Source organism: Oncorhynchus clarkii, unplaced genomic scaffold (assembly GCF_045791955.1).
Source record: "Oncorhynchus clarkii lewisi isolate Uvic-CL-2024 unplaced genomic scaffold, UVic_Ocla_1.0 unplaced_contig_4439_pilon_pilon, whole genome shotgun sequence".
Classification (NCBI taxonomy): domain Eukaryota; kingdom Metazoa; phylum Chordata; class Actinopteri; order Salmoniformes; family Salmonidae; genus Oncorhynchus; species Oncorhynchus clarkii.
Window position 1 is genome coordinate 54,668 of NW_027258435.1, and position 20,824 is coordinate 75,491.

A 20,824-nucleotide genomic window follows, 5' to 3' on the forward strand; every position below is an offset into this window, starting at 1 on the left:
ATCCTAGATCTGCAAAGATGTTGAACTCTCTTACTAAAGAGATGGGACTGATAGATATCTGGAGAGAGACTAATAGCTCATCTATGGACTATACATACTACTCTAATGTCCATAACACCTACTCCCGTATAGATTACATTTTTATCCCAAAGAGTTTCATAAATTCAGCCACTTGTACAATCGGACCCATAGCACTTTCAGATCACGCCTTTGTCCACCTCCGCTTTGACCTCTGCAAAAACATCCCGAGGTCAAAGAGCTGGAAATTCAACACCTCCATGCTATCAAACGAAGCGTTCCATACATTGGTAACTACATGGATAGACAACTACACACAAGACAATAAAGATTCTCCTGTTTCTCCGGCCACAATGTGGGACGCTGCTAAAGCCACACTAAGAGGTCATCTAATTGCATATGCTTCCTCTAAGAAAAAAGCAATGGAAGCACACAGGCTAGATCTTGAGAGGGAGCTGGAATGCTGTGAAAAAATACATAAACAATCCCTAGACAGCACCTCCTGGAGTCATCTTAAAGCATCCAAAGCCAAACTGAATTTGGACTACACTCGGGAGATAAAAAAAAAAAGTTTTCTTTACTAAACAGAAATACCATGAGTATAGCAATAGGCCCAGTAGATTGCTTGCTTACCAATTAAAAAAGGAGCAGTCAGAGCGTACAATCATGGCTATCCGAACAGCAGAGGACGAGGTCACATATGACCCAAAAAAGATCCATTTAACTTTTCATGGTTTTTACTGCAAACTATATACCTCTGAGAGAAAACACACGGAGGCAGAACTCCACTCTTTCCTAGAGGGAATCTCGCTACCTAAACTATCAGAGACCGACCAAGAAGATCTCAACTCCCCCTTCACTCCTGAGGAGATCCTGGAGGCAATTACCTCCATGCCACCTAATAAGTCCCCAGGCCCAGATGGATTCCCCAGAGAGTTCTACAAAGCTTTTTGGCCCCAGCTCAGCCCTATCTTCATTCCAATGCTGGAGGATTTTTGCAAAAACGGAGTTCTCTCAGACTCAATGCACACAGCTCGCATTACAGTGTTGCTAAAAAAAGACAAGGACCCCCTATCCTGCTCGTCCTTCCGGCCCATAAGCTTGTTGGATTTCGACTATAAAATAATTACCAAATTGCTCGCCAAAAGACTTAACACTCTTCTTCCCAAAATAATAAAAGCGGACCAAACTGGATTTATTAGAGACAGATACTCTTCTGATAACATTCGCCGTCTTTTTGATATTATTGATCAAGTAAACGCACAGAAGACCCCTGTCCTACTGGCTTCACTGGATGCTGAGAAGGCGTTTGACAGGATGGAGTGGAGCTTTCTGTTTTCAGTCTTAGAAAAGTTCAATATGGGCCCAAATTTTATTAAATGGATCAAATCACTATACTCTCATCCAAATGCCATGGTGACTACTAATGGACTGAACTCTGACAGATTCCCTCTGGAACGGGGCACAAGACAAGGGTGCTCGCTGTCCCCGCTGCTCTACTTGTTGGGGGCGGAGCCTCTGGCAGAGCTGATAAGGAGCAATCCAAGTATTATGGGTGTTTCTGCAGCACAAGATTTCGCTTTACGCGGATGATGTCTTGCTCTACATATCCAACCCTGAGAAATCCCTCCCTCTCATTTTAGACACAATTGCTCAGTATGGCAAGTTTTCAGGTTATAAAATCAATTTTAACAAATCCACTGCCTGCCCTCTCAATATTACACTCACCAGCTCTATGAAGACACTTTGTCCTTTCCAATGGAAAACACAGGGGTTTCAATACCTCGGGATCTTCATAACACCAGATCTGAATAGCCTTTTTAAGGAAAATTATCTTCCACTCCTGGACCGAATCAAGAACGATCTCCAAACCTTGATCTCCCTCCCAATTAGCTTAGTAGGAAGAATTAATGTAATCCGTATGAACGTCCTCCCTAGACTGAACTACTTATTTCAGATGCTCCCATGCTATCTCCCAGTTTCCTTTTTCAAAACAACTAACCAAAGCATCACCAAATTTATATGGGGCAATAAAAAACCTAGGATCAAGTTTTCCACTCTATCGAAACCTGAATCTAAGGGTGGTCTTGCCCTTCCCTCCCTTCAATTGTACTACTGGTCTGCCCAAATCCGCAACATGCTAACATGGATCACAAACAGACAAGAGTCAACGTGGATTCAGATAGAAGCCCAATCCTGTGGTTCATTGCCCTTAAGCTCAATTATATTCATTAATAACTTTAGTGAAGTGGGCAACATAGCCAAAACCTTTGTGATTTACAGCACCCTACTAGCGTGGAGGGACTGTAAGAAATACCTGGGCATTTCCTCCCAAATATGTTCTCACTCGCCTATAGTGGGCAACCCAGACTTGCCAAAAGCCCTGAGGGAGGCCAACTTTAATCTTTGGCATACTCTAGGAATCAGGACCTTTTCAGACCTATTTCATCAGAAAACCACTACACTGAAATCCTTTCAAGAGCTCTGCAGTGAATTCGATGTGCCAAGATCCCATTTTTTCAAATATCTTCAAATTAGACATGTAATTTCCTCATTTACCTCCAAGAGGAGGTTTAGAACTCAGTTGAATGAAGTTGAAACCCTTCTTGTCACAGCACAATCCATTAAAGGCAAAATATCTTACATCTATAGACTCCTTTCTGAGAAAGGAAGCTCCTCCTTTACTCCTTTGAAAATAATCTGGGAAAAGGACCTTGGTCTGACTATCAGTGATGAGTTATGGGCGGAGGTTTGCGACAGGGTATACTGCTCCTCTACCAGTGTAAAAATGAAAGAATCTAATTACAAATTTTTGTACAAATTTTATTATACTCCTTTGAGACTCCATAGAATGAAAACAGATATGTCTCCTAACTGTAAAAGATGTACCTCTGAAAGTGGAACCTATATGCATGTATTTTGGAGCTGTAGGAAGATTGCCAGATTCTGGCAATCTGTACATACTGCTGCACAGAAAATACTAGAGGTACAGTTTGATATGACCCCGTGTATCTATCTTCTTAATGCCCAGCAGGACTTTGTTCTTGATCCTGACAGCGAACATTTGCTTATGACTATTACATACTTTGCTAAGAAATGTATTCTTCTATTGTGGGCCTCAAATACCCCTCCTACATTTAAAATGTGGATTGACCAGATTATTGACTTTCTTCCTCTTGAAAAGCTCACTTATGACCTCCACAAGAGACAGCCCAAGTTTGATAGACTCTGGTCTTCACTATTCAACTATATTTCAAACTGGACAGAGTGAACGGGGTGACTAGGGAAATGCGCAGATACATGTTGTGTAAGGTACTGTAAAACCTAAAAACGAATTATTGGCCCGTCGTCTCAGCGAATGCTTGAAATAGCTGATAAGAACCTTGATAGTGCTGCTGCAAGTGTTAAATGTTTTTTTTGTGTGTTTTTATTTTAATTTCGTTTTTGAGTACGTGTGCACCAAGGAAAATAAATGCTTTTATTTGACTTTATCATTCATTTTAATTGTATTTTTATTTTTTCATATGTATTATTTTTTGACTTTTTCTTTTTTTAAAGCCTGTGAATGTGGAATGTGTTTTGTTGGTTGATTGAAAAACAAGAAAACTTAATAAAACTTTAAATTGAAAAAAAAAAAAATAGCACTGTTGTTCTAATCGTCAGATCGCAGGTATTCTGATCTTCACTGTCCATGGTGCTGAATCTGGCTGGGTAGATTAGTTTGAATGCTGAAAACTGGTTTGCCTACATTTAAAGGCCCTGTGAAGTCAAAATAATTGTATTTCATATTGTACAACAGCTGATGAAACTAACACTGTAAATGTGTTTTACAAAAATGTGATCGGGGTTGCTTCCTGATAGTTCTGGTTGAAAATACGGAGCATGTTCCTCTGCCCAGGCCTTGCTGACACTTGCCAGATCTTACACTGACTGGATATGTATTTTGTGTGTCAGCTAACCACATCATATGTTATAGCAATCTGTCAGTCAATGACACAATGGATGACTTGGCACACAACCATTGGTTGATGCATGCAACACCTGAGCAGGGACACATTCTTTTCACAGCACTTCAATGCAAAGTAATTTTCGTAGAAGGTTTGGAGAGCATTTTCACTAACCCTAACCCTTTTCCTAACCTTAACCTCAGTTTCCTAACCTGCTACGAAAAATTCACTTCGATATTGAAGTGCCATGAAAAGAGAGTTTCTCACATCTATACAGCACCTTCTAATCAGCAGGTTTGCATGGGCGAGAGTTTTGGCTTTCCATGGCGACATCACCATGTGTAAATTGGTTTATAGACCAACGACAAAGAGAGTGCCAATAACAGCTAGTTTTAATTTCCCCTCCACACTGACCACTCCCAGACAGTCCTAGCAAAATTATTGCTTGAGAAAGTTTTTTTTGCAAAAAATACATTTTTGACCATTTTCATCGTAATCTATTACAGTAAGGTACTTAATTGTTACCCAGAAATGATTTGATATTGATATAAAAACGTCTGCTTTGGGCCTTAAAAAGATATGTGCACTACATACTCAGAAATCACATATATTGACATTTTAGAATGTATTTTATCAAGAAAGTAAGTTATACATGTCTTTTTTAATCTTACTCTTAGTTGCAAATAATTAATTTGGCTGTGGTTCATTTGATTTTCAGCACAACCCTGTTTGATAACGTATAGTATTATAGTGACTTCTTGTGGTAAAATGTCAAACTCACAACTAAACTCATTAAAATGGAGGTTTTCTTTACCCTGTCTTATCAAACAGTGCAACATTTGACTGATGAAATAGCATTCTTCTAAAATTCTTACACTTCTAGATGCAAAATACAAGTCACTATTCCAATACTGTTTGATTCTGCCATTTTTGAAATACATTTAACATTTCAGTTAAAAACCCTTTGGATAATATCAACATTAATTACTTAACATCTTAACACATACACACCATGTAAATATCAATAAACAGAGGAACACATGCTACAAATAGTTAGTGACTACCTACCAGTCAATTAAATTAGATTATTCAGAAAAATAACATTGTTATAAGAGACAAATTGCCTTTAGACAACATAAATGACTGCATCTGGACACAGGTCAAAACTACTCTGCCGAGCTCAAGTTACCAGCTATGTATGGTTTCAACACTTACATTTATTGAGTTATTGAAAAGTATCCTACAAACATTGTTCGAATGTGAAAGTGATCAGGTTTTCTGAAACAGGTGTGTTTGTATTGAAGAACCCTGAGATTGTGGACAGTAGGACTTGTGTGAACAGGTGTGAACAGACTGAAGATAATGATGTTTTCCTTTCTCTGTCTTTCGAAACTCAGGAACAGTTTGAATGTTTTTTATTGTAATTTAAACAATGGTATGGATGATTAAGCTGGATCTTTCTCTCTGAATCAGGAGTGCACTTTCATTCTCCCAATTTTTCCAAAAGCCCAATCTGAGCAACCTTTGCTATAAACCCTGTCTTTCCCATTGTTGTTTCAAAAGTGGAAAATGATCAATTCGATAATCACACATAATGGGCATTTCACAGCCAAGACTTTTGATCCTTCCCATCAAGGCCATGTTGGCCAGTTTAACCTTCACCCGGTCCCTCTCTTCCGGAGTCCTCTTGGAGGTGCACTCCACAGTAGAGTCGGTCTCAAAGGAGATGGCTGGGACGTGAGTGAGCAGGTGGCCCCCAGCCTTCTCCTGGGCCATGGGCGTGGGAGTCTGCAGGACCAGCCCGTGCGTCGCTTGTTGATGTCGAAGGTAAAAGCTAAGAGGATACACACAAACATTGACCATATAATGTAATGTTGTTACATGTAACTAACTAGCTTGACTTGCCACCGTGTGAAACATGTATGCTACCATATGTTACTAAAAAGAGCTGACAATATTATAAAATGTAATCCAGGAGTTTATGTTTGAATTCTGGTTCTCTCACAACACAAGTCACTCAGAAAAGCATCTGTAGGCAGAAGCATGCTACATGTACATTTGGCATTTGAAAAAACTACAGCTGTGCTATGCTACCGAATGCAAAATGTATCTGTATCATAAAAGTGTAGTGCAATATTCCCTTTTCTTGCCACACACACATACTCTCTCTCACTAGGGACAAATGTTTTGGCTACTTGTCCAGAGAGGTTTGAGCTTTAGAAGTGGATCTGCAGCAAAAGTAGACCTTTATTGCCATCTACAGGTCAAAGGTCAGACTGGCATTCAGTAAAATGTAAACATGGGCGATCCACAGAAAATGGAAATGTGTGTGTTTCTGTTTGAGAAGTTAAACCAGTTAATTCCCTTATAACTGAGTGTCCTGCATCATGTATTATTTTATTGGTTGTAAATTAAATACGGTTTATTTTACAGTACATGTATTTTACACTGAATCATTGATATCTGGTTGAATGTTGGTTGTGGGTGTAACGGTGTAACTGGCGCCTCTGGGCTGAGGGGCTCTGGCGCCTCTGGGCTGAGGGGCTCTGGCGCCTTTGGGCTGAGGGGCTCTGGCGGCCCCTGGCTGACTGGCGGCCCCTGGCTGACTGGCGGCACTGGCGGCCCCTGGCGGCACTGGCGGCCCCTGGCAGACTGGCGGCACCTGGCAGACTGGCGGCACCTGGCAGACTGGCGGCACCTGGCAGACTGGCGGCACTGGCGGCCCCTGGCAGACTGGCGGCACTGGCGGCCCCTGGCAGACTGGCGGCCCCTGGCAGACTGGCGGCCCCTGGCAGACTGGCGGCACTGGCGGCCCCTGGCAGACTGGCGGCACTGGCGGCCCCTGGCAGACTGGCGGCACTGGCGGCCCCTGGCAGACTGGCGGCACTGGCGGCCCCTTGCAGACTGGCGGCACTGGCGGCGCTGGGCAGACGGGTGGCTCCGGCAACGCTGGAGAGGAGGAAGGCTCTGGCAGCGCTGGAGAGGCGGGAGACTCCGACAGCGCTGGAGAGGAGGAAGGCTCCGGCAGCGCTGGACAGGCGGGAGCCCCTGTAAGGATGAGCCGGAGAGACAGCCTGGTGCAGGGGGCTGCCACCGGAGGGCTGGTGCGTGGAGGTGGTGACAGATAGACCAGACCGTGCAGGCGCACTGGAGCTCTTGAGCACCGAGCCTGCCCAACCTTACCCGGTTGAATGGTCCCGGTCGCCCTGCCAGTGCGGCGAGGTGGAATAGCCCGCACTGGGCTATGCAGGCGAACCGGGGACACCGTGCGCAAGGCTGGTGCCATGTAAGCCGGCCCAAGGAGACGCACTGGAGACCAGACGTGTAGAGCCGGCTTCATGGCACTTGGCTCGATGCCCACTCTAGCCTGGCCGATACGCGGAGCTGGAATGTACCGCACCGGGCTATGCACCCGCACTGGGGACACCGTGCGCTTCACAGCATAACACGGTGCCTGCCCGGTCTCTCCAGCCCCCCGGTAAGCACAGGAAGTTGGCGCAGGTCTCCTACCTGGCTTTGCCACACTTCCTGTGTGCCCCCCCCTAAGAAATGTTTGGGGCTGACTCTCGGGCTTCCATCCACGCCGCCGTGCTGCCTCCTCATACCAGCGCCTCTCCGACTTCGCCGCCTCCAGCTCTTCTTTGGGGCGGCGATATTCTCCAGGCTGTGCCCAGGGTCCTTTACCTTCCAATTCTTCCTCCCATGTCCATTCCTCTTTTCGCTGCTGTAGCTGTTGCCCGTTACCACGCCGCTTGGTCCTGTTGTGGTGGGTGATTCTGTAACGGTTCTCTTGCGGTGAAGGAGAGGCGGACCAAAACGCAGCATGGTGATGATTCATGTTTGTTTAATAAAGGAAAACTATACATGAATAAACTACAAAACAATGAAATGTGAAAACCTAAACAGTCCTATCTGGTGCAAACACAGAGACAGGAACAATCACCCACAAACACACAGTGAAACCCAGGCTACCTAAATATGGTTCCCAATCAGAGACAATGACTAACACCTGCCTCTGATTGAGAACCATATCAGGCCAGACATAGAAATAGACAAACAAGACATCCAACATAGAATGCCCACTCAGATCACACCCTGACCAACCAAAACATAGAAACATACAAAGCAAACTATGGTCAGGGTGTGACAGTGGGACATATCTGAAGTACTATGTGTGTGTGCTCAATGAATCACACTGTGTGTGTGTGGGTGGGGTGCATGTTCTATACATTATTCAGGACAACATTACTTTGTTTAGCCTACACCGTGACTATGACTGCATAATAAACTAAACTAAATATACTATGTATTTTCTAATCAAATGTGTTAACAGGGCAACAATAAAGAAGACAAAGGCCATCAATTCAATGCAAATATTACTGTATTAAAGGAAATTGTTGTATTAAGCTTGCTTTGAAAACCGTTTGAATGGCTTGGATAGGCCTATGGAGATGGTGGAAAACATCCTGATTAGAAGGGGACGTTTGCGAGGCTTCTCCTGTTGAGAGGTGGAGGGAAGACCCTCTGGGAGTCCAAATGTGGCAGGATGTGCCACTATGTTGGGCGACAGAAGAGAGAGAGTTGACATGCACTTTCATTTAGAAATGATGGTATATTGTATTCTTAGTTTCAACTCATTATTACTTTCACAAATAAATGAGAACCAGAATCTTGAGATTTGGAAACTATAAATAATTTTACATAAGAGATTACTATCGATAATATATAATGTACTGTATATAGGGTTTAATATTTTTGCAATAGCAGCTTTGTACACCAATATCTCAAACAGTAAATGTCCTGCTGTATGGACTTACACATGATATCTTCAGTCTGGTCTTTGGATTCAGAATGGCAGGATTTCTTATTGGAATCCTTCTTGTTTCCCATCATGAATGGCTAAAACAAAAACATGTCAAAACAACTGTCACAGCAGAACAATCTCACGGTAATAACGATCACATCTTACACACCAGCACAACAAGATTTATAAATGGTTTTGGAATTAATGGATGGTTTTACATTTTCTCTAAATAACATTGTTTACTCACATTGACACAATTGTTAACTTAAATAAGTGTGATGTACCTTTAAGTTGAATTTCAGTCTGGCAAGCCTTTGTAGGAAAGACAGCTTCCCTCTGGTAGCCTTCACATCTTCAGCCATGAGAAGAGCTTCTGGCCTGGTGGCTTCAAAAGATGTTCTTGAGGCTGCTCTTGATGCCTCGTTACAACTGTGGAGAAGCTCCTTGCTCAATGACTTCACAAGAATCCTATTGAAAGTGGAGTCCTGAGTCGACACGGCCAGTTGGAGTATTTTCTCTGAGCCAAACTCCTTCAACAGATGTTTGTAGACGGTGCTGTATACTTTGTGACTCTTCAGGTTCTTGGGATAAGCTTGGGTCTCAGAGCAGCCTGACCATGCACAGAAGGAAGCTATAACTTTTGGAATCAGGTCTTGTGACGTGCGTGTGACGTCAGTTGGGTACAGATCAGTTTGGGTTTGTATTTTTGACAGAAGTCTCACCACTAACATGCTGATGAGGCCGGTGAAGTCATCATCACCGACTAAGTTGCCAGTGGATGGGGTTGAAAGCGAGGCAACATCCGGGCTGGTTGAATTCTGATCACAAACAATGCTCTGAGGTACATCGAAACAACTGATGGTATCCCTTTCCTCAGCATCTATGTTGGCCTCAAAGCCTCGTGCAGCATTGGAGGTCCCACTTGTTGTCATGCTGATGGCGGAGAAAGATGGCAGAGGGTAGGACTTACCACTCAGTAGACTGCCTATATCAGTTACAGTTCCGGTTGGAGATGACCCTCTGCTTTGTGCATCAGAAACCACAGAGTCCATGACCTGGCTTACCATTACTTTGGTAAACAGGCTGACTGTGTCACTAAATGCTGATGTAGAAAAAGAACATGAAATCCTATCTTCAGATACGCTAGCCGGCACACTAACTCCCTGAGCCAAACTCATTGAAGCTGTAGAGGGCACAAGGCTAGGAAGCAAGAGGCGCTTCACAGACTCCTCTGCAAAAAGCTGAACCAGCTTGTAAGCTGTGTGCTTCCCCACCGTCTTGTCATTCCTCTTCAGCTCAGTAAGGACTGTATCGGATGCACTCTTTCCAGCCGCCACTGTCAGAACCAGAGGGGTCAAGTTGCTCTCAGAAATGATGCGGTTGACTTGGTGAGTAAGATCACGTGAGAGAGCACCAATCCTACCCTGAGATATGAGCTCCTCCAGTCTTGCTATTGCAGCTGTTAGATCAGGGTGGAATGCAACCTCCCCTTCTTCCTCTGGATGTACCTCCTTTATGATGGTATCCACTATTGCAGACATGCTTTCCCTGGCATCACACACCAATGTTTTTGGCTTAGTAGATTTGCCCATGTCGATGACTGAGCATCTCACAATGGGCTGAGTAATACTCTCTGGTAAATCAGAAGAGATGGGAGTGCCAGGGAGTGAAAATTCCCACTCTGACTTCTTTGATCTGGCAGATGAGGATGACAACGAGGAGGAAGAACGCTGTGGCGCTTCATAGATCAGTTCCTCACCACATTCACTGCTTACCCTTTCAACATCCTTCAGCATCATTCCAACCACATTCTCTATTTGTGAAAGCGCAGTCACCGTTTGGTCAGATTTTGACAGCTCTTTCTGAATTGAAACCAGAATATGGCTGAGGGTCTTTTTGGCTTGAGCCGTTGTTGCTTTGACTTGATTTTGCCATGTAAAATAATTCCTCATCTTTGTCTTCACATTGTGGTAAATAGTCTTTGCAGTTGTCCAGATCTTCTTCTCAGATACTTCCAAACCAGACTGTGAGCCTTTGGGTGTGGCCTCAGTGTACTCTGAGGTTTTCTCATCACTCTGTTGAAGCATAGAGTCTGCCTGCCATAGAGTAGTAGAAGACTCTGTGGGTGGGAAAAGGCTCTTCATGTCATTTGTAATTGATCCAACGATTTCAAAAGCAGTTATATCTGTATGCCTTAAGGAAATTGTTGATTTTGCTGGCAACATCTGAGAATCTGTCTGGCTGGAACTGACTTTGCTGGGAAAGCTACTGACTGATTTGATCAGTATTTTTCGCACTTCGTTGGTAGCGTTCATCTGGAACTCCTCACTGGAGAGTTTCTCAATGACTGAGGCTGGAGTATCTCTTAATCCTTCCAACCATGAAGAACCAGACACAGGCATGTCTTCTAGATAAGACATGACACTGTCCAAAAAGCCACAGACTTCAAGGGAGTTGTAAGAGGAACCCTCTGCAACAGATGATGTGCATTCCAAATCTGCCACCTCTGACCTATACATGGTCACAATCTGGGACAAGACCTCTTTGGTGCAGGGCACCATGTTGGAATCACAGAGAGACAGTAATGGTTGAGAGTTCTCACTTTGGCATTTACGGAGAGAACCAAGTCCTGTTGAGTTGACCACTTGCAGTATTGCCTCACTCTTACTGGTTTCAGGTTGCTCTGGTGTTTTCTCTCCTACAGAGTCAGTTGAATCACATCCATCAGATAAAGAAGATGAACTACGTTCTGATATAGGGGATTCACTCCTACATGGGGAAGGCAAGCTCAGGATTGAAACAGGCAGATCACTGGAGTCAGTATGCTCCAGAAGCACAGCACTGGAGTCAGCTTTTTCCATAAGTTCTTCCCCTTGGACTGGAGCTCCACCCATTCTGAGGAACAATGTCTCCAGCTTTGCCTGAAGTCTCTCGCAGAGTCTACGAGCTGCATGGAAGGGTTTCCGCTTTGTCGTACAGTGTCCCACTTGGGTATCTCTCTGGGTGCTTGTTGGCTGATCTAATTCAGCATACTGCACAATGTCCTTGACATCTTCAACAAAGTTATCAATTATTTGTGATGCCTCAGATTCTACTTTGGTCTGTATGAGCTCAGTGGCCGCAGAATCAAGGATCCTGTCAGATGGGCTAGATGCATTCATCAAGCTTGGAGTGGTACTAAACGAATGAGAAGGTTGAACCATACCAGAGATATCGCTCATTAACCTTCTCACAAGAATTTCACTCACAGCCTTTGAGGCTTTGGTCTTGAACTTCACACTAAACAGAGTGCCAAGATTTTGCATCATTGCTTTGCAAGATGTACATATTATGTTCAGCTCCTCTGGAACAGGAGAGTCTTCAACATCCAGGTGCTCCACTACAAGGTCACTGCCAGATGCCAACATTTTAACTTTCACAGCCACTTCTCGAAAAACCTTAGCCAATTCCGGATCTTCTTTTTCCAATTCACCCACCATCTCTGCGATAACAGTCATCACTTCTTCTGTTGCAGGTGGAATGCATGACTCTAATACAGAGGTAGAGCTCTGGTCCTCTGGGGTGGTGTGATCATCAAAACATTTCTGGACCATGTTGACCATTTGTTCAGCGGCCTGGGTACCAGAAGAAATAGGGGAGGACCGCCCTGAAATGGCTCTGCTGATGGTCGCAGAGAGGGCAGAGTTAAGCTGTTCGACCACCACCTTGATAAGACCAACAGTCAGCTCAGGTGGGCAAGAGGACAGGATATTATGATCAGACAGTTGCTCCTGGACACTTTTGATGATTCTGTCCTCTGTCATTCCCAGGAGGACTTTCACTGAGGTCTGGGAACTTTAAAACGAACAAGCAAAGCATGATAATTCCTGTCTTAACTTGGCAAATCGGTCAAGCGTTGTAATTTTAGTATTCTAAATATCTACATGTCCTTTTGATCGCTTTACATGCTCATTCATTTGAATATGCTCAAAGGCTGATACATTACATTTTGTACTACATCAGATAGAGTAAATTGCATTGGCTAACACTGGGATAGATGATCTCGGTGAAATCCATACATGAAAACCTTGAGGGGAACATACCTCTTAGAAGAGGGTGTTAGGGACCTGAGATGTTGAGCCCCTGTGCCGCCCTTATACATTTTCTTCGCCAGATATCTAACTTCCTGGATGAGCTCCAGTCTTTCCTGATCAAAGGCAGCAAAGGATCTTGCACTGCCACCCCTCTTGGGTGAGTCAGTGTCGTCGTCAGCAAAGTCCTTTACCCCAAGTACGCGGGCCAGGGCTGGCAGCAGGATCTGCAGGGTGGTCTGTGCGATGAAGGTTACAATTGTCTTGCACAATTTGGCAAGCTGTTCCTTCGTCATCTGTTTTGAACAAACAGAACAAAAACAGTCTTTTCAATGGAACTGTGATGTAAAGTATTCTAGATCGAACAGAATGCATTTGATCAACATTGTTATTCTTGTCTGTGACTGAATTCAAAGTTTGATGAAGTCTGACAGAGAACATGAATAACAGAATATGACTTGATGGCTAATCTCTGAATTCAACAGATCATTGACACATCAAAGGTCAAAGGCAGGTAGGGAAACTTACAGGGTTTTTTAGTCCTTTGTAGATCACTTGCCACTGCCTAGAAAATGTAAAATAAGTGTTTTAGTTAGTGTTTAGTTCCCACTGCACAATATTTCATAAATGTTGAACATTACAGAAAAACGTTTAACATACTCATCAGTAAGATTGCGCAGGAATGAGATGAGGATTGGGTAGGAGTATTCCATCTCATCCTTGTTGCCTGGGCCGAATGCAGCCTGAACAGCTTTCTTCTCCAGGAGCTCAATTACAGATCCTCTATCCAGGTGTTTATTCCTGGAGACTAAAGATGTGATTGCCGTAGAGGAAGTAGAAACAAAATTAAAGAGAAATCAGAAGTTTTATCTCTTAATACTCTGATTTCATTGTTTTAGGGTTTTAGAATAGGCCTATTTGAATAAAGATATCTATGTGACCTTTCTTACTGATTACAGTAGACTACAGTTTCATTGAAAATGGATAGCACAACCTGCACATCACAGACAGAATAGAGAAACAATGTAGTACTACAGAGGTAAATCTCTGACCTGCATCGTTGTCAGTGCCCAGCTTCCTTGACTTCTTGCCACTCCTCTTACTTTTTGCCTAGGATAGAACAGAACAGATTCCAGAGCTCAAATGATGGCAGACATGTAACACCAGGGCCCGTATACATAAAGTTCATCAGATAAGGTGTGGGCTCAACCTTGCCCAAATAATTGTATTCATTATGATCTCAAATGCAAAACTGATCCTAGATAAGCACTCCTACTCTGAGACAATTTATGAATAGGCTATGGGCCAGGTCAAAGCAGCTCTTAAAACACGTTTTGAAAACAGCTACTACGTATGTTGTTATCTGAGATATATAGATATCTATGGTATGGCTGCTATCAGGTACAGAGTGTAACCCAGTAGGCCTATTATGTGCTCTGTCACTACTGCTATCTTACCTTCCTTCCCTTCTTGGCCTCCTCTTTGGGTGTGGCCACCGGTTCTTCCTCAACAACTTCCTTTCCTTCCCTCTGAGGATCACCATCCTCCCTCTGTGCTACCTGAAGGACAGACATTCCAATAAGTAATAATATGTCAATGTCAGAGTAGATCTGTGCAGAGGACATCATAAATAGAGCTACAGCCATATCAGCGCTAAGCTGGTGACTTTATAAAGAATGGTACATTTGCTTTACAATATGTTATAGCTTTTTACAAGAAATATCTGCTTATATTGCTTTACCCTTTTTTACTTTCCCCCAATATTGTATGAAGTAATTTAGCTTACCTTTTCTTCATCCATTCAAGCTATTTTATATCTCAAAAAGCATGTCCTTGTCTGTGTTGGTTACATTCAAGTTGAGTTCAGGTCGAGAGTGAGGACAATATTGCAAGCAGGGACTGTAATTTAGGGCTACATGCTACGTCATGGAACGTTAGACCTTTATGACATCACAAATAGTATTTTTAGGAAGAGCGCGGGAAAGGTTACTTGCCCACTCAGTAGGACTAGCTAATATTGACAGAAATTTCCCCGTCAAACGTTTTCGATTGCCTACCCCTACGCCTTCCATCGAACATGGTCCTGCCTTTGCAATATTGTCTCTCTTGTGGATTTACTTACGTATGACATGTAGGCTTACTGTGTCGGATCAAGTTGATTGATCTGTCCTAGTTAGCCTTAGGTTGAACCCAAAATCTTCTGGGAAATATTTGTTAATAATATTCATTTCAATATCGTTTTATTCTTTGATTTAGTCCCAATCCAATCCTATTGTTGGCTGCCAATCCCCACCAAATATGTCATTGTAGGACATACTGTAGCGGGAGAAAGTGAGATCTGCAACGCGGACGCGTTCGGTGGCTCCTTCAGTGCAGAGGCAAGCGCGTATGCCAGTGCCACTAAAGCCCGGGCTTGTGAGGCAATAGTCTACAACGCTGACAGGCAACACCTTGTCATTTTATTAACTCACTAGAATTATCTTGTCTTCTTCATTCATTTCGATTGCACTTCCTTTCGTGGTGAAATTAGTTTTGATTACTATTAACTTTAATCTACAGAGTTTAAGTGTTTATGTTGCCCACGTCATCATGTGATGCTGTGAGCAAACAATTTATGCCCAGCCTTCCTAGATAGGCCTGGGCTGCATAACACTATGAATCTGGGAAAACATAACACTTAAAAAAAAGTTTTACAGTGCAAAAATAGCGTAGGCCTACTTGTGTACTATTCAAATCCACACTAAAGTTATAGCTAGCTGCCTTCTGTGCTTCTGGAGCATACTGACTCCAGTGATCTGCCTGTTTCAATCCTGAGCTTGCCTTCCCCATGTAGGAGTGAATCCCCTATATCAGAACGTAGTTCATCTTCTTTATCTGATGGATGTGATTCAACTGACTCTGTAGGAGAGAAAACACCAGAGCAACCTGAAACCAGTAAGAGTGAGGCAATACTGCAAGTGGTCAACTCAACAGGACTTGGTTCTCTCCGTAAATGCCAAAGTGAGAACTCTCAACCATTACTGTCTCTCTGTGATTCCAACATGGTGCCCTGCACCAAAGAGGTCTTGTCCCAGATTGTGACCATGTATAGGTCAGAGGTGGCAGATTTGGAATGCACATCATCTGTTGCAGAGGGTTCCTCTTACAACTCCCTTGAAGTCTGTGGCTTTTTGGACAGTGTCATGTCTTATCTAGAAGACATGCCTGTGTCTGGTTCTTCATGGTTGGAAGGATTAAGAGATACTCCAGCCTCAGTCATTGAGAAACTCTCCAGTGAGGAGTTCCAGATGAACGCTACCAACGAAGTGCGAAAAATACTGATCAAATCAGTCAGTAGCTTTCCCAGCAAAGTCAGTTCCAGCCAGACAGATTCTCAGATGTTGCCAGCAAAATCAACAATTTCCTTAAGGCATACAGATATAACTGCTTTTGAAATCGTTGGATCAATTACAAATGACATGAAGAGCCTTTTCCCACCCACAGTGTCTTCTACTACTCTATGGCAGGCAGACTCTATGCTTCAACAGAGTGATGAGAAAACCTCAGAGTACACTGAGGCCACACCCAAAGGCTCACAGTCTGGTTTGGAAGTATCTGAGAAGAAGATCTGGACAACTGCAAAGACTATTTACCACAATGTGAAGACAAAGATGAGGAATTATTTTACATGGCAAAATCAAGTCAAAGCAACAACGGCTCAAGCCAAAAAGACCCTCAGCCATATTCTGGTTTCAATTCAGAAAGAGCTGTCAAAATCTGACCAAACGGTGACTGCGCTTTCACAAATAGAGAATGTGGTTGGAATGATGCTGAAGGATGTTGAAAGGGTAAGCAGTGAATGTGGTGAGGAACTGATCTATCAAGCGCCACAGCGTTCTTCCTCCTCGTTGTCATCCTCATCTGCCAGATCAAAGAAGTCAGAGTGGGAATTTTCACTCCCTGGCACTCCCATCTCTTCTGATTTACCAGAGAGTATTACTCAGCCCATTGTGAGATGCTCAGTCATCGACATGGGCAAATCTACTAAGCCAAAAGCATTGGTGTGTGATGCCAGGGAAAGCATGTCTGCAATAGTGGATACCATCATAAAGGAGGTACATCCAGAGGAAGAAGGGGAGGTTGCATTCCACCCTGATCTAACAGCTGCAATAGCAAGACTGGAGGAGCTCATATCTCAGGGTAGGATTGATGCTCTCTCACGTGATCTTACTCACCAAGTCAACCGCATCATTTCTGAGAGCAACTTGACCCCTCTGGTTCTGACAGTGGCGGCTGGAAAGAGTGCATCCGATACAGTCCTTACTGAGCTGAAGAGGAATGACAAGACGGTGGGGAAGCCCACAGCTTACAAGCTGGTTCAGCTTTTTGCAGAGGAGTCTGTGAAGCGCCTCTTGCTTCCTAGCCTTGTGCCCTCTACAGCTTCAATGAGTTTGGCTCAGGGAGTTAGTGTGCCGGCTAGCGTATCTGAAGATAGGATTTCATGTTCTTTTTCTACATCAGCATTTAGTGACACAGTCAGCCTGTTTGCCAAAGTAATGGTAAGCCAGGTCATGGACTCTGTGGTTTCTGATGCACAAAGCAGAGGGTCATCTCCAACCGGAACTGTAACTGATATAGGCAGTCTACTGAGTGGTAAGTCCTACCCTCTGCCATCTTTCTCCGCCATCAGCATGACAACAAGTGGGACCTCCAATGCTGCACGAGGCTTTGAGGCCAACATAGATGCTGAGGAAAGGGATACCATCAGTTGTTTCGGTGTACCTCAGAGCATTGTTTGTGATCAGAATTCAACCAGCCCGGATGTTGCTTCGCTTTCAACCCCATCCACTGACAACTTAGTCGGTGATGATGACTTCACCGGCCTCATCAGCATGTTAGTGGTGAGACTTCTGTCAAAAATCCAAACCCAAACTGATCTGTACCCAACTGACGTCACACGCACGTCACAAGACCTGATTCCAAAAGTTATAGCTGCCTTCTGTGCATGGTCAGGCTGCTCTGAGACCCAAGCTTATCCCAAGAACCTGAAGAGTCACAAAGTATACAGCACCGTCTACAAACATCTGTTGAAGGAGTTTGGCTCAGAGAAAATACTCCAACTGGCCGTGTCGACTCAGGACTCCACTTTCAATAGGATTCTTGTGAAGTCATTGAGCAAGGAGCTTCTCCACAGTTGTAACGAGGCATCAAGAGCAGCCTCAAGAACATCTTTCGAAGCCACCAGGCCAGAAGCTCTTCTCATGGCTGAAGATGTGAAGGCTACCAGAGGGAAGCTGTCTTTCCTACAAAGGCTTGCCAGACTGAAATTCAACTTAAAGGTACATCACACTTATTTAAGTTAACAATTGTGTCAATGTGAGTAAACAATGTTATTTAGAGAAAATGTAAAACCATCCATTAATTCCAAAACCATTTATAAATCTTGTTGTGCTGGTGTGTAAGATGTGATCGTTATTACCGTGAGATTGTTCTGCTGTGACAGTTGTTTTGACATGTTTTTGTTTTAGCCATTCATGATGGGAAACAAGAAGAATTCCCGCCATTCTGAATCCAAAGACCAGACTACTGCTGAAGATATCATGTGTAAGTCCATACAGCAGGACATTTACTGTTTGAGATATTGGTGTACAAAGCTGCTATTGCAAAAATATTAAACCCTATATACAGTACATTATATATTATCGATAGTAATCTCTTATGTAAAATTATTTATATAGTTTCCAAATCTCAAGATTCTGGTTCTCATTTATTTGTGAAAGTAATAATGAGTTGAAACTAAGAATACAATATAACATAATTTCTAAATGAAAGTGCATGTCAACTCTCTCTTCTGTCGCCCAACATAGTGGCACATCCTGCCACATTTGGACTCCCAGAGGGTCTTCCCTACACCTCTCAACAGGAGAAGCCTCGCAAACGTCCCCTTATAATCAGGATGTTTTCCACCATCTCCATAGGCCTATCCAAGCCATTCAAACGGTTTTCAAAGCAAGCTTAATACAACAATTTCCTTTAATACAGTAATATTTGCATTGAATTGATGGCCTTTGTCTTCTTTAGTGTTGCCCTGTTAACACATTTGATTAGAAAATACATAGTATATTTAGTTTAGTTTATTATGCAGTCATAGTCACGGTGTAGGCTAAACAAAGTAATGTTGTCCTGAATAATGTATAGAACATGCACCCCACCCACACACACACAGTGTGATTCATTGAACACACACACATAGTACTTCAGATATGTCCCACAACCAACATTTGACCAGATATCAATGATTCAGTGTAAAATACATGTACTGTAAAATAAACCGTATTTAATTTACAACCAATAAAATAATACATGATGCAGGACACTCAGTTATAAGGGAATTAACTGGTTTAACTTCTCAAACAGAAACACACACATTTCCATTTTCTGTGGATCGCCCATGTTTACATTTTACTGAATGCCAGTCTGACCTTTGACCTGTAGATGGCAATAAATGTCTACTTTTGCTGCAGATCCACTTCTAAAGCTCAAACCTCTCTGGACAAGTAGCCAAAACATTTGTCCCCAGTGAGAGAGAGTATGTGTGTGTGTGTGTGTGTGTGTGGCAAAAAAAGCGAATATTGCACTACACTTTTATGATACAGATACATTTTGCATTCGGTAGCATAGCACAGCTGTAGTTTTTTCAAATGCCAAATGTATATGTAGCATGCTTCTGCCTACAGATGCTTTTCTGAGTGACTTGTGTTGTGAGAGAACCAGAATTCAAACATAAACTCCTGGATTACATTTTATAATATTGTCAGCTCTTTTTAGTAACATATGGTAGCATACATGTTTCACACGGTGGCAAGTCAAGCTAGTTAGTTACATGCAACAACATTAAGTTATATGTCAAATCAAATCAAATTTTATTTGTCACATACACATGGTTAGCAGATGTTAATGCGAGTGTAGCGAAATGCTTGTGCTTCTAGTTCCGACAATGCAGTAATAACAAGTAATCTAACTAACAATTCCAAAACTGTCTTGTACACAGTGTAAGGGGATAAAGAATATGTACATAAGGATATATGAATGAGTGATGGTACAGAGCAGCATAGGCAAGATACAGTAGATGGTATCGAGTACAGTATGTACAAATGAGATGAGTATATAAACAAAGTGGCATAGTTTAAAGTGGCTAGTGATACATGTATTACATAAGGATACAGTCGATGATATAGAGTACAGTATATACGTATGCATATGAGATGAATAATGTAGGGTAAGTAACATTATATAAGGTAGCATTGTTTAAAGTGGCTAGTGATATATTTACATCATTTCCCATCAATTCCCATTATTAAAGTGGCTGGAGTTGAGTCAGTGTCAGTGTGTTGGCAGCAGCCACTCAGTGTTAGTGGTGGCTGTTTAACGTATGGTCAATGTTTGTGTGTATCCTCTTAGCTTTTACCTTTGACATCAACAAGCAACGCACGGGCTGGTCCTGCAGACTCCCACGCCCATGGCCCAGGAGAAGGCTGGGGGCCACCTGCTCACTCACGTCCCAGCCATCTCCTTTGAGACCGACTCTACTGTGGAGTGCACCTCCAAGAGGACTCCGGAAGAGAGGGACCGGGTGAAGGTTAAACTGGCCAACATGGCCTTGATGGGAAGGATCAAAAGTCTTGGCTGTGAAATGCCCATTATGTGTGATTATCGAATTGATAATTTTCCACTTTTGAAACAACAATGGGAAAGACAGGGTTTATAGCAAAGGTTGCTCAGATTGGGCTTTTGGAAAAATTGGGAGAATGAAAGTGCACTCCTGATTCAGAGAGAAAGATCCAGCTTAATCATCCATACCATTGTTTAAATTACAATAAAAAACGTTCAAACTGTTCCTGAGTTTCGAAAGACAGAGAAAGGAAAACATCATTATCTTCAGTCTGTTCACACCTGTTCACACAAGTCCTACTGTCCACAATCTCAGGGTTCTTCAATACAAACAC

At 43.0% G+C, this 20,824-nt stretch overlaps 2 protein-coding genes across 4 annotated transcripts; one reads left to right on the plus strand and one right to left on the minus strand.

The window, feature by feature from the left end:
• Nucleotides 1–8,328: 8,328 nt before the first annotated feature.
• On the minus strand, nucleotides 8,329–15,223 carry LOC139396935 (serine-rich adhesin for platelets-like). 3 transcript variants are annotated; one of them, XM_071143866.1, is made up of 9 exons: nucleotides 14,962–15,223; nucleotides 14,297–14,398; nucleotides 13,892–13,949; nucleotides 13,500–13,647; nucleotides 13,368–13,404; nucleotides 12,852–13,135; nucleotides 9,054–12,603; nucleotides 8,783–8,864; nucleotides 8,329–8,519 (listed from the first exon to the last, which is right to left on the minus strand). In XM_071143866.1, exons 1-9 carry the CDS (start codon nucleotides 14,968–14,970, stop codon nucleotides 8,368–8,370), a joined length of 4,422 nt encoding a protein of 1,473 aa, XP_070999967.1. In that variant the 5' UTR covers nucleotides 14,971–15,223; the 3' UTR covers nucleotides 8,329–8,367. The 3 variants fall into 3 exon arrangements, with proteins under 3 accessions (XP_070999967.1, XP_070999966.1, XP_070999965.1); XM_071143865.1 differs by lacking the exon at nucleotides 14,962–15,223 and adding an exon at nucleotides 14,626–14,739; XM_071143864.1 differs by lacking the exon at nucleotides 14,962–15,223 and having other exon boundaries at nucleotides 14,297–14,706.
• A 657-nt stretch (nucleotides 15,224–15,880) lies between these two features.
• Nucleotides 15,881–18,913, plus strand: LOC139396932 (platelet binding protein GspB-like). The gene is made up of 4 exons (XM_071143861.1): nucleotides 15,881–16,144; nucleotides 16,346–18,157; nucleotides 18,347–18,422; nucleotides 18,686–18,913. The coding sequence occupies exons 1-4, from the start codon at nucleotides 15,881–15,883 to the stop codon at nucleotides 18,835–18,837; spliced, it is 2,304 nt and encodes a 767-aa protein (XP_070999962.1). The 3' UTR covers nucleotides 18,838–18,913.
• The last annotated feature ends 1,911 nt before the right edge of the window (nucleotides 18,914–20,824 follow it).